The sequence below is a fragment of the Toxorhynchites rutilus genome, chromosome 2 (genome assembly GCF_029784135.1).
Source record: "Toxorhynchites rutilus septentrionalis strain SRP chromosome 2, ASM2978413v1, whole genome shotgun sequence".
NCBI lineage: Eukaryota > Metazoa > Arthropoda > Insecta > Diptera > Culicidae > Toxorhynchites > Toxorhynchites rutilus.
Window position 1 is genome coordinate 116,387,254 of NC_073745.1, and position 13,753 is coordinate 116,401,006.

General features: G+C 37.4%; 1 protein-coding gene across 6 annotated transcripts in view; it reads left to right on the forward strand.

Annotated features, from left to right (window-relative positions):
• Positions 1–11,774, forward strand: part of LOC129765356 (hemicentin-2-like) — a 958,618-nt gene extending 946,844 nt beyond the window's left edge. For 5 of the 6 annotated variants that reach the window (XM_055765587.1, XM_055765588.1, XM_055765589.1 and 2 more), the window contains 2 exons: positions 7,334–7,630; positions 7,862–11,774. In XM_055765587.1, coding sequence (XP_055621562.1) covers positions 7,334–7,630; positions 7,862–8,259 — 695 coding nt within the window. In that variant the 3' untranslated portion in view covers positions 8,260–11,774. The remainder of the gene's footprint in view (positions 1–7,333; positions 7,631–7,861) is intronic. The other variant, XM_055765590.1, reaches the window with a different exon arrangement.
• The last annotated feature ends 1,979 nt before the right edge of the window (positions 11,775–13,753 follow it).

The following is a 13,753-nucleotide window of genomic DNA, read 5'->3' on the forward strand; positions in this document are numbered from 1 at the left end:
GATGAGCGGTAGAACAAAGTTGAGGGACAGAATAATCGGTTTAGTCATAGGATCGTTCAAATGATTTCACTTCCAACTGCTGCCAACGAAAGTCATCTTTTTACGTTGCGTTCAACATTTTTATAAATCAAGTGCATACATAGATACCACTGTAATAAATTCAATATTTATAATTGAATTTAAATAAAAAATCTGTAAATTCTGTATCTTTGCTGAAAATCTGTAATTCTGTATATACAGATTCTATATCGAAAATTTGGCGAAAATTTTGTAAAAATGTATTCTGTATATGTGGCAACTCTGGAGCCGAATTTTAATCGTGTACATGTCACATGTTTATCATATCTATAATTAGCACATTACACAGTGGCCATTTTCCGGCGTTAGAGTATTCCCTTCTATACCATTCCATATGGTACACACATTTACACAGTAGCAGCCATTTAGGCGTAAGAGTTTTCTATCTGTTCTTCCATTATCCAGTTAGACCGGACAGCGGAGACAGTTGATTGATCATTGTTGAGTTATTTATAGAACAGCAGTCCGATGTGTCTTGCAGAGCAGAGCAGTTGTATGGACGAATCGATCTTATTTTGACCGTGGATCGATCTCCATCCCTGGTGATTATTGCGTGGACGTAGTTATTCTGTAACAACACAAAGATGGTCAATGAGGTTTGCGTTTTGAACTCACGATCGATTTTATTGGCACCTAAAACCATATGTTTCGTCTCGTACTCCGAAAAAACAGTCCCAGAGTGTCGATTTTTGATAAAAAATTTTTTTCGATATGACACTATATCTCGACGTTTCATGCAATTTTAAGACATTTGGCATCAATTTTTTTTGTCGAAAACCCCGATTTCCTTCCCCCTTGGGTGATTTTTCGTTTTTCAAAAAACTCTAACTTTGATCGCTTGGCTTGACATTTTGTATAGGGTAACTTTTTGAAATTTCAGGGTCGATTTTTTCCCATACATTCATTGGCACCCTAATATATACATAGGCCGACCAGATAGCCCAGGAATAAAAACGGGACATGTGAGCCAACAAAATAAACAAAATGCAATTTTTTGAAAAGTTTTATGAATAAGTGAATGCCAAAAAATCAAACCTTCTGAGATTTACTTGTTTTGCTCTCACAAAGAAATTTACTCGTTCATATTCAGATAATGGAGAAACATTTGCGAAGCAATTTTATCGTAGAAATTGTCACATTTCAGATTGAAGTTATGTTTCACAATTGTCGTAGCTATCAAGGATCCAACATTGAGTCGCGATTTTTCCGTTGTCCAAATAATGTTCATCGTACACAAATCCTTTCAACTGGTCCAGTATTACCAGGTCAACATAATATAACTAGTAAGTTCACAAAATTCGTACATTCTAGTAATTTGTTATCCATTTTTGAAAATACGAGGGTAGTTCAAAAAATAAGTTTCAGTGCATCACATATCGCGGAAAAATAAAGATAGGACAAAAAAACAAGGTGATTTTCGTAATCTACGTTTTATTTTCTATTTTTCTACATAATCGCCGTAACGTTCAAGGCAATTTTCATAGCATGGCACGAGTTTTTCTATTCCGAGCGCGAAATGCGTAGCGTCCAACTTTGACCGCCGACGCCTATACGCAGCATATACAGCAAACATATTTAAAATGAGTCATTTTTTTTATTTTTTAAGATAACTTTCAAGTTGAATTTCGAGAAACCCCGTTCCATCTCGGCCCGTTGTACCTTAACTATTTAACAGATGATTTTACGTATACGTTGCGATATTTTACGTTGAGAGGTTAAGTTATCTCCAGCGATTATGTCACATTTACCGGGAAGACAATCACCCGATTGTAACAAACACCCGAATGCAACAGGTATCGCAATGGAATATCTACCCAAAATAACATCTACCCGAATGCAACATTAACCCGAAAGTACCATCTACAGCTATATTTTGTCAGAGGTTTTTTGACGTGGGACTACGTCTAACCGGAATATATGGAGGGTAAAATGAAAACCTAAACACAGAACATGCAGGAAAAAATGAAAGATTTCGAATGCTTATAGCTCGAACATTTCGTACTGGATAGGAGAGATGTTTGCATCACTTGATAGGGAATATTTCTACGCATCTATCGCAACTAACAAAATGTTGTTTTTCATTAGATAAACAATTGAATAACTGTAAAATATTAGGCGTTATCTAAACGCCCTAACTGCATCGTTTTGATTGGCCCGATTTACGGTTTCCCTAACACAGCCATCAAAACCAAGCAGCCTTGGGGAAATCGTTGCAAATACATGAAAGTGGGGGGACTTTTGTTCTCATCGAAAAATGTTCCCTAACACAGACTTTAAAACCAAGCAGCGAAATCGGCATTGCAAACACACAAAAGAGCCTGGAGGCGAGTGAACTGAAAAGTTTAAATCCTCTTAAAGCCAAAAAGAAGAAAAAGAACACACGAAAGTAGACACAGACTTCAAATCCATGAAGCGTGGGGAAATCGGCATTGCGAATTCATACAAATCGGGGGTATTTTTGTTCCGATTGAAATGTGTTTCCCTAACATAGACTTCAAAACCGAGGTTTCTGGGGAAATCGGCTCTGCAAATAAATGCAAACTGCGAGTACTTTTGTCCTCGCTTGCCTTTGTGCAGAGTGGAATATGTCTGTCCTAACATGATCTTCTAAACTTAGGAACCTGGGAAAATCGTGCAGCCACTAGAAGCGAATGAACTTCCCAGTTTCAAGTAAATTCGAGATTCGAGAAGTATGTACACTTTTGGGATGTAAACTTCAGAGGGAAATGTAAAATAAAATAATCGTTTGATAACTTTTTTTTGTCTTTATTGGAAAGATTTTCAGCCTTAGGCTGGTTCATCAAACGTTTGATAATTCTTCCGTACATATATTTTGTTTTAGTCATAATACCAAACGTAAAAGGTCCGTCATTAAATTTACTTGTAACGAAGAACAATCAATCACAATAAATGAATTGACTTTACACGGCATTTGTTCATTTTTTTTCACTCACAGAGCAAATATATTGAACTCAATTGAATTTGGAAACTGTTTCATTCAATCAAGAATTTAATCAATACAAACGAATGATTGCTAAGCTAAGGTAGTTCCACGTGAACCTTGCGGTTATATCATAGATATAACCCACTCATTTTTTTATATTTAATTCTGACAAGCGTTTTTACAATTATCATAATTCTAAATTAAATGATCCTATTTATTTATTTTTATTCATTGACTAGCTGACCCGGCAAACTTCGTCCCGCCCAAATTTTATTTTTCGTTATCACGTTTTCTTCCTAAGCGCACGTTCATGGGTCCAATCACAGAACTGTTCATTGATTGATCTTCTAATCTACCCTTTAAAATTTATTTTTTCACTATAAAATATCAGTACCGAAACTCGACATTATAATACCTGACTATTTTCAAAAACAATTCTCGTGCAAGATTTTTCATCCACTTGCAAATAACAAGTTTCTCCGTTACATGGAATAAATGTTTGATACAGAAAATATGATAGGATAAAGACAGTCCTAAATCGGACAATTCCTTTTTCGAGCTTTGCTCTTATCAACACATTTGGCGATCCATTTTTATTTATATAGATAGAATATATAGGAGTGCGTTTTATCACATTAAAAACGAAGATCAATTTCTTTAGCGCAAACAATAAATGGACTAACAACGCTCCTCAATCTGTAATTGTACAACATATTGTATTGAATTTTTCGAATTTTTCCATTTTCCTTCATAGTTTTCCGAAAATTTCCAATCGTCATGTTTAGTAGAAATATGTGTATTGTTTTTATGGGACCCCCTCTCCATTCCAGAGGAGGGAGGGGTGTCATACCATCATAGAAACATTTCTCGTACCCAAAAACCCTCACATCCCGAATTTGGCTTCAATTACTTGATGAGTTGTCGGGATATGCAGAAGTTTGTGTTTCATTTTTATGGCAGCCACCCCTAAGAAAGTGAGGAAGTGTGTCGATTTACCATAGAGACGTTTCTTGCCCCCTAAAACCTCCACAAGCTAAATTTGGTTCCGTTTGCTTGATTAGGTCTTGAGTTATGCAGAAATTGATTTTTCATTTGTATGCCAGCACCTACTCCCCCCCTCCTTAGAGAGGGGGAGGAGTTTCAATTTACCATAGATACGTTCGTGCCCCCCAAAACCTTGACATGCCAAATTTGGCTCCATTAGCTTGAACAGTTTTCGAGTTATGCAGAAATTTGTGTTTCATTTGTATGGCAGCTCCATAGAAACCATAGAAACGTTTATTGCACCCTAAAAACTCCACATGCCAAATTTGGTTCCGTTTGCTTGATTCATTCTCGAGTTATCCAGAAATTTGTGTTTCAATTGTATGGCAACCAACCAGCAATACTCTCGGAAACAAATCCATTGCAAAGTTCAATCGAGGAGACACATTTGAGATCGAATGATTCCAGATATTTCACTAAAGTATTTATAATCTCACAGGGATGTCTAATAAGTAAGACCTAATAAAATATTCAAGAAGTATTTGGAAAATACTGCTTGGCTCATTCCAGAGAGGTTCCTCGAATAGAATTACCTCGTCGACATCTATTATTGCATTTTTACTCGCAAACCTATTGTCTCCGCCCAGAGAGGTATCTGAGCAGAGTTCCAGAGTGTTGAGTTGTGAGTAGAAATACGCTTTGTATAGCGGGTTCATTTCCATGCGTTCCCTATTCCGTGACAATTGGGATGTTATTGTTTAAATGATTGTTTGGATTGTTGTGTTGTCTTCAAAGGTAAGTATTATGTGTTATCGTTTCAGGTGATTGTTTGGGTATACGTGGACGACGATGAAAAGGTAAGTGAATAATATGTATTATCCTCTAATTATCCTCTATTTACAGGTGCGGATTTGGGTCCTGGATTACCGTCTGGATGTGTTTATAGTATGTAATAAAGCGTTTTTATATGTAATGTGTAGAGTGTTAAATTGTAGGAATGTTTTACGAATAAAGTGCTTTTTATAAATAAATGTTTTTTTTATATGTTCGGACTGGGTCGTAACACCTATGTTGTTGCCGAATTTACATTTTTACTGGTCAATTTTGAAAATCAAACAAGACTCAAATTACTATTTGGTTCGTCGCGAACAATTCAACATTCGTGTGACATCAATTTCGCGATGTGTATCAGATTATTATTTACTACACTCTGTCCAACTTCTATAAGACCAGATGATGATCTTGCTGCTTTGTGTCACTGTAAACTAACAATGCTTCAATTTATATTCTAGTGTGTAGGTATTGGTGAATATCATACACTGCATGGTTTTCATATATGTGTGTGTAAGCGCTGAGCATAAACGAATGTTTTTGTTTTTCAAGTGTCAAGTATCTATAAGACCAGTTGCATTCTCCGTTGTTTCAATTGTTTTGATCAATAAATCTAGAAAACGTCGGAGGGAAAAGTGCTCACGGAGAGAGAAGAAAAAAAAATCGACGCATTTCACCAAGAAAATGTTGGTATCAGAGAAATTTCCCATCGGATTGGGCGATCCCATCAAGTAGTGCTCAATTAATTGACGAATCCTCAAGGATACGGTAAGAAGAAGAGAGCTCGACGTTAATCGAAGGTCGCTGAGCGGAATAAGCGGGGAATAGTTAGAACAGCTTCGAATACCTAAAAATCACTTACGCAAATAAAGTAATATTTGAATTCAAATGTTTCTCGGGTGACAGTTCGCCAAGTTTTGGTAAAAAGTCCTCACATAAAGAGGGCTTGAAAGATTAAAGCTCCTAGTCTTACGCCACCTCACATCGGAAGATGTCTGAGTTTTGCCAAAGCACACATGAACCGACAGTGAGGCATGGTATGATATGACAACGAACGTTTCCAAATACATTTTGCTATATACCATAACGAAAAGTTCCTCAATGTACAAGTTATCTTCAGTGACGAAAAAATGTTCAATTTAGATGGTATCAACGGGCGTGACTTACGAAAGGAGGAGCAGTAGTTTACAACCAGGAATTTCTGTGAAGGCTCATGCATGATTTGGACGGGATTTTGTGCAACCGGAATGCTCAAGATAGCTTCCATTGTAAATGAATAACAAAGATTACATACATGTTCTAGAATCCTCTCTCCTACCGTATTTGCGTAGATATCGCCGCATAAAATTCACATTCCAGTAAAACAATGCTACTTCCACACCAACAAGGTAACTAAGCAGTGGATTGAGAATCAAAAACTTATTTTTTGGACTGACCGGCTCGATCCTTGTACGCGGAATCTACACTGAGGAAAAGCGGTACACCACGATTGATGAGCATAAAGCCTGAGATATGCGAAATTATCGAAAGATCCGTTCTTCAGAGTTTGGTAAATAGTATGCAAACACGAATTTTCCAGGTTATTAACCGAAATGGCAAGATTACCAACTATTGACATGTAAATCTGCCGATTGTTCTGAGTTTTTCATTGATAATACTTATGAATTTTGAAATGGTCTTAAAGAAACTGGACAGCTGAAATTATCATATTTAAGCCCAATAAATAAACAATCGACTCTTTTGCACGAAACTGGTGTTAAATATATGCTTAGAATAAGCATTCAATAATGTATGAGAATATGCAAATCAAACAAGAAAAAAAAAGTAGTTCTAACTGTTTGTGTTGCAACTTAATATATTCAGGGTGGTCTTATAGAAGTTGGACAGAGTGTACTTACTTACTTACTTACTTTATGCGTTATAGGATGAGTGTAACGATTTCAGTTTATATATAAGGCATTTTGTGGAAGAAAAATAAATAAACACAATTCGATTTGGATTTCACTGATCATGAACTTAGCTCCATAGAGGTTTTAATTATTACTCAATCAGATTTCATTTTCATTCTGTATAGAGGAGAAATCTCCCAACACAAATCAAACAATTAGCACTCTGACACTTTAACTGACTCAGCAAATGAACGCTGCAAACATTTCTCAGAAAAAAACTAACGTATCTTGCCAAGCCATTATAAATCAAATCATCGATTTTGCAATGTGGATTTTGCTCCTCATCCGGGTAAAAGTAACGAGCTTCATCATTATATATTGGATCTTTTTATTTTTATCATCGTGGATTTTATACAAAGAAAAAAACATTGAACCGCTGACGATGGAAAATCTTGCCAAGTCCCTGTGATACAATTAAGCGCGCTGGATTCGATTGGACGCGTTTCGTTCAAAATCATATTAGCTCCTCCCGTCAGCTCTCAGCGAAAAACCCCAAGCTTCATTTTTATTCTCTGAACGTTTCGTTTTTTCTGCTTTTTCTCTCCAGTTCCTACGGCAACCATTATTGGCGGACCGGATCTCCACGTCGACAAGGGTAGCACCATCAATCTGACCTGTGCCGTGAAGTACAGCCCCGAACCACCGGCGTACATTTTCTGGTACCACCATGACGAGGTCATCAGTTACGACTCGAGCCGCGGTGGCGTTTCGGTAATCACCGAGAAGGGTGATGTGACGACGTCCCATCTGCTGATCCAAAACGCGGACCTGGACGACTCGGGCAAATACAGTTGCTCACCCTCGAACGCCGATGTGGCCAGCGTGCGGGTGCACGTGCTGAACGGTAAGTTCCATTCGAGCCATCTTAAGGTACACCTGCACAGAGGGATTCCAGTAGACTCCGTCGAAGATAATTTAGAAATAGCAGAAAAAATACCAACTCATCATTGTTTGTTCATTTACAATCGACACAACACACCCAACGTGAGAGAATCGATTCCGGTGTCCTTCTGTGCAGGATGAAACCATCCTGCCCGTTGACAGTTCTCCGTGTATTTATTAACGCTCATATCAGTTCGGGCGGTTCTTTCAGGTGAACATCCGGAGGCGATGCAAACCGGAGCCGCTACCAATCTGGGAAGCCGTGAGCCACGCTTTCTGCTGGTGGCCGCTCTTGGCACCGTTCTCGCCGGTTGGTTGCTTCTGGTCCGATGGCAGACGCTATCACTTTCGAACTGGTTTTGGCGACAATTGGCTGCGAACGGAACCACGACAAGTGGTGAGCGAAAGTCCCCCAGCAGTCATTTGTCCCGGAGCACGTCCTGCTCGCGATTCCGACAACGAAAACAACAACAGCATCAACAACTCCTGGCGCAACGGATCGTCGAAGGTGAGACCAAGCGGTTTGTCACGGCCGGTGGCGATGCCATCGATTGCTGTTGTCCGACTGCTCTCCGGTGGAGTGGGAGATGATAAACCATCGCCAGTGGAAGTTGCATCCATCCAGACAACACCTCACTATAACCCACACCACACCCCCACCAGGACATAGCGAATGCAGCGAAATCAGCCGATAGAGTCTATCCTTCAAATAAAAAAAAACAGAACTATAGAAGTTGGACGATGAGAACGAAGAGTAAATGAAGAAAAAATATGTGCTGAAAAGCACACCATAATTTTACAGCTGGGGAACGTATTTGCAAATTGAATGAATTTTCATCCACGCTCAGCTGATCGTATCGACATTGGAAACAACAAAAAAAACAAACGTTGTTTTCTGTTTGTGTTTCGGTTGCCTTTTCCCCATCCTGGAATGGTATCCGGCTAAATGGTTTACGTGGGAGATACGAAACAATCCCCAGGGATTATTGCGAACGACGCGAAGAAGTGCTTTTCCGAGTGCTAGAAATGTGAGAATTTACAAGGTATGCAATGGAGTGAGAATGGGGAGTGTTCAAAATGGATTCTGCGAATCTCACCGATGGGTTCCTTGCTGGTGCGAGGCAAGCGTCCGGGCTACAATAATGGACTTTTTAGGAAATTATGGTACCTGTATCTAATTAACTGTAGAATGGAGTAGGAGGAAAGATTGAAGGGATTTTAATTTTTTCAATCGATTAATTACATTTTTTTTTTCTTTTTGTGTTAAAGTATATTTCACAAACTGCGGTAAGTTGAAGTATGTAGATTGAATGATTTCATTTCGCGTGAATGTTGGTGATGTCAATTGAACTTCGAGATCATGTAATTTGAAGCTGCCTGATTTGAAGTTGAGTTGGAATATCGGAATACATTTAAAAAAATGTGATGGAAAAAATATACAAAGTTAAAATAATGGTACATGTGAAATTAGTTTCGAATTAATACGAGATCTTCGTATTATTGCGAATCTATTGTGACAACATTCTGGGTCGTTATGTCTACGAATCAAGGATGCCATATGATTCTCTCAAATGTTTCCACAGTGAAAATGAATAATTCATGACTCAAACAATGTTTGTCGATTTAAGAAAACTGGAGAACATCAAGTTTCTCGTAATTATGTTGGAAGATCTACGGCTGAATTATGGCTCTCGGTTGGTCCCAAGGGACAGAACAAAGAAAATATCTGATTTTTTAAGGATATCAACACTTTCTACTAAAAAGTTGATTTTCGAATATCGTTTCACTCTGAAACAATATCCGAAATTATAGCAAGCGAATTAAATCAAACAATTTCGCAGTTCTACGTCAACAATGCGATCGTCTTGAACACAACCCTCTAATATTGTTTTCATTGTCTAATCCATTCAACTTAATATCAATGTTGAGTTAAATTTAAATTAAATTAATTAAATTTTATTTCAATGAAATTATTTGATTCTTTTTTTTGTTTTGTTGTTTCTGTTTTATTTAACAAAAACAAACAAGTTTTGGAAAGTAAGAGTAACCGAAACCAGTCCTAGAACTCATTGGAGCGAGAAAATCTAATATCATCGAGCACCATTCCATAGTAACGAATCAGAATCAATCCCAAAGTCAAGTCAAGCCATTCAACCTTCCAGAAGATAGGAAGTAGAAAACGTGGTTTGGTCTTACCTACTTTGACCTAACAAGCTTGCGGGTCAGCAAGCATGCTTAGATCTTGAAGACCCTGACGTGGAGGTATTCTGGTTAGTTATAAATCGAATGCAAAACTAGTAAATTCGCAAAGAAATGATGACAACCACAGAACCACAGAAATCAAAAAAAAATATTGAGTGTGATTTTCGACCGTAGAATGAAAGTGATTCAATCAAGAAAATGGTGGGATGTACGAAAAGGCTGTTTTTTACAAACGAAGGCGATGATGGTGGTTGATTAATTCATATACCACATTGTCATTACTAAAACCGACTTGAATGCCGAACCTACAGAAAATATACAAGGATGAAACATGACAAGGAACATACAAAAAAAAAACCGGATGTTTTTGTTTGCAAGTTTGTATGAGATATGCTATAATGGTGAAGATGAAAAATTATATAACTTAGATAATTTAAAACAAATTTTTAGTGTAAGTTTACTTTTAAGAGCAAAATTGTTTTGCCGAATACGATCAATCTAGGATATATTTCGTGTAAGATCAGTGTACATTCCTTTTTGAGTATCCAAAATAACATGATATGTAATAAATTTATAAGAACAAAAAAACACAAGAAGCTTGTAGAGAAAGTTTAGAATTGTTTCGGTTGAAGTATATTGTTTGTAGATCGAATAAAACGTGTTTCGAGTATATGCGTGCTGATGAGATTTTGTTTGATCCGAGAGCAAAACCAAGCTGTATGAGTAATGCAAAGAAATTAGCGTTAAGTTTTCCTGAAGCTAGATGACTTCAACAAAGAATACAACCAGATGTTGTTTTAAATGTAACCCATAGCAAAATAAGTCACAGAGCGGAACAACGCAAACGTTGAAAATTATTTTTCTGACGGAGCAGAAAATTGAGAGAAAGATAATCCTAGCAAGTATGTTTGCACAACGATGAGTGTATGTGTTGTGGGTTCGAAAGCGAGACGTTTCCCAGTAGAATCACTTCCTGCAGAGATCAGATTAAAGACCATTAATTGGAGCCGGGGCTGGTTCACGGCTGAATAAAACCAATCAGCTAGAAATTATTGAAGTGACTTGCTCTCGGTGCGAGGATAAGCAACACGATAGCAACCATTATTGAGGCAACCGTTTTAATGGCTCTCCAAAGTGGTGTTGCTTATGCACTATTCCCCATCGACATCGCAAGGATACAATCTTGGCCCCGTTGGTTACGAGGAAACATCTCAATAAATGCATACCATGGAATCGAATGGTAAGTGTGATGATGTGTGAACAGCCTCCGAGGTGCTGTCATTATAAAGAGTGGAATATGGATCGGGTAGCTTCCAATGGCGTTCGATTTCCAGATTTTTAATTAATTCTCTATTGTGGGCCATTCTCGTCGTGCTCAGTTGGAGAGCTGACAGGCGCTCCATTGCACAACGAATCAACCAATTAGCCAGCAACGGGACAATTATGATTCAAAAAACGCCACGAGCGAAGGCGACACTTGGAGGAAATGGGCAAAATTCGGGAATAAACTTCACAGCTTAGCAGGAAGCACGAATTCGATCAGTGCAGCAGACATACATAGGTTCCACTGCTGTGGAATTAATTGATTATCAATTTTTTTTGCTGGAACTCTCGTTCTCGCCCGTGATGATGGTATTGCGAGCAAACGGAAGGGTTCCGATAGAATCGATATAGTTCGAATGCATATATTGCGGAATTATTACAATTTTTTGTATGAAAACAAAATTTAAACAGATACGAATACACTACCGCACATACAGTCAGCACATAGTGAAGTTGTGGCGAAATGAGCAAAATATCCAAGCGTGTATATAGAAAGACAATGGAAAATGACAGAAATGTAAATAAAACATGTAATAAACTAATTGAGCATAAATATATAGGATTTCAGTTGAATAACAATATGAGTTGCAAATTATTGTTTTTGACCCGAAAGCTATCCCTTTTTTGGTGTAAAAAAAAGTGAAACCGACAAATGGAAGAAACATGCAGTTTTATTTCTCTTCAATAAACTAATACAATCTTTTTACGTTTTCACATTCCATTTTCATAATTTATTCATTGACTATTGGGGCTTTAAAGAAGCTCTCGGCATTTCAAATTTCATGTCACTATCCATCGCTAGGCACTATCTTTTACCTTTTATGTAGCATTTTCAATTCCACATCGGAAAACGTTTTTTTACCTCTACATCAAAACCGTTCTTTTCATAAACGATGCGAAAATTACGATTCAAAGCACTCAAGATAAAGAAACATTTCATGGATTACATTTTCAACTTCTATTTAAATTTCAAGGAATTTTCACGATAAAGTGATTTTGAATGATCAACGGAAACCATTTTTAGTATGCAGTTATAGGAGGACCGTATCGACTGGTAAGTAAGGCATTCCACCAATCAACACGAATTTTAGAAGATTTAATTTCATATTTTTTATTTAGCTGATACTTTGCCAACCTATTCGGCACTAGGTACGATGTCATTTTGCGGTATTTATAAAATACGATCACGACCAATTTTTGAAAAGAGCTTATGGCGGATTTTGCGCCAACTCGATCAGGTGGGCGTGAAGACCTTGCCTAGTTGAGCAACTTGGCAACTTAGTTTTCCGAAAATTTATCTAGACTAACATATGGAAAGGGCCAAATATTTTTGACCACTTCTTCATATTTTTGACGTAGGATTACATCTTTCGGGAACATATTGGGGTACAAATTGAAAATCGAAAATCGAGCGCACCGTGAAAATTGTCCAATTTCGAATGCTTATTGCTCAGTCATTTCATGATGGATTGATGAGATTTTTGCGTCAATCAATTTCGGCACTCCATAACAATTTTTTACGTTGAATAAAGTAATATATGTCATAAAACTAACTATCGAACAATTGCAAAATCTCAACCCTTATCCTAACGGAAATACCCACTTTTGATTGGTCGAAATTGACGACACATGCGGCAGGTCCCTAACAGAGACATCAAAACCAAGTTGCCTGAGGGAAATCGGCATTGCGAACAGATGAAAGTAGGGGGAGCTTTTGTTCCCATCGAAATGTATTCCCTAACAGAGACATCAAAACCAAGCTGCCTGGGGGAAATCGTCATTGCAGATACATGAAAGAAGGGGGAGCTGTTTTTCCCACCGACATGTATTCCCTAACAGATATTTCAAATCCAAGGTGTCTAAGGGAAATCAGCATGTAAATACCCTCGTGGTCGATAGTTGAACTAACTACGCGCACAAATGGATAAGGCTCATTGTAACTAGCGTGGACATTGCTGATTGCATACGTGTTGGCGAATAAGTTGGGAGCAATGGACGAGTGTTTTTTTTTATTTTCGTTCCAATAAGAATCTTTGGATGGGTTGATTGATGAATGATTTTTCAATGAACTGAATAGAACTTATGCTTGATAAAATATAAATAAGATTCAAATTTGGATCTTTTATGTTGGTTGCTTCGTGGAATTTCATATCAATGACCGATCATGTATTGTGAAACTTTCAGCACAACTGTAAGTGTAAAATTGTATATGGTAGCTATTGTGTTAATATGACTTGAAATATGAAACTTTATTTTTTTTCCAAAGGAAAGTTCATGCGACGAGCAAAATTGGAAAAATGAAAGAGTATTCGAAAAAGTGATTTCACATATGCTCTCCATACCGTATTGGGTGCTGTTAGCCCAATTGAAATTCGTCATTGAGGCATGTAGCATCGTGTTCCGCTATGTTTAAAGCGAAAAGGAAATGGGTTGAATAAACATTTACAAAATAAAAAAATTAAAAATGAAATTACCTTTTCCATTTCAAATATATTTTTTCTATACTAAAGTAACACTTTTTTCCTGGTGAGAAAACTTGTGTTCAATAATGATAATTATT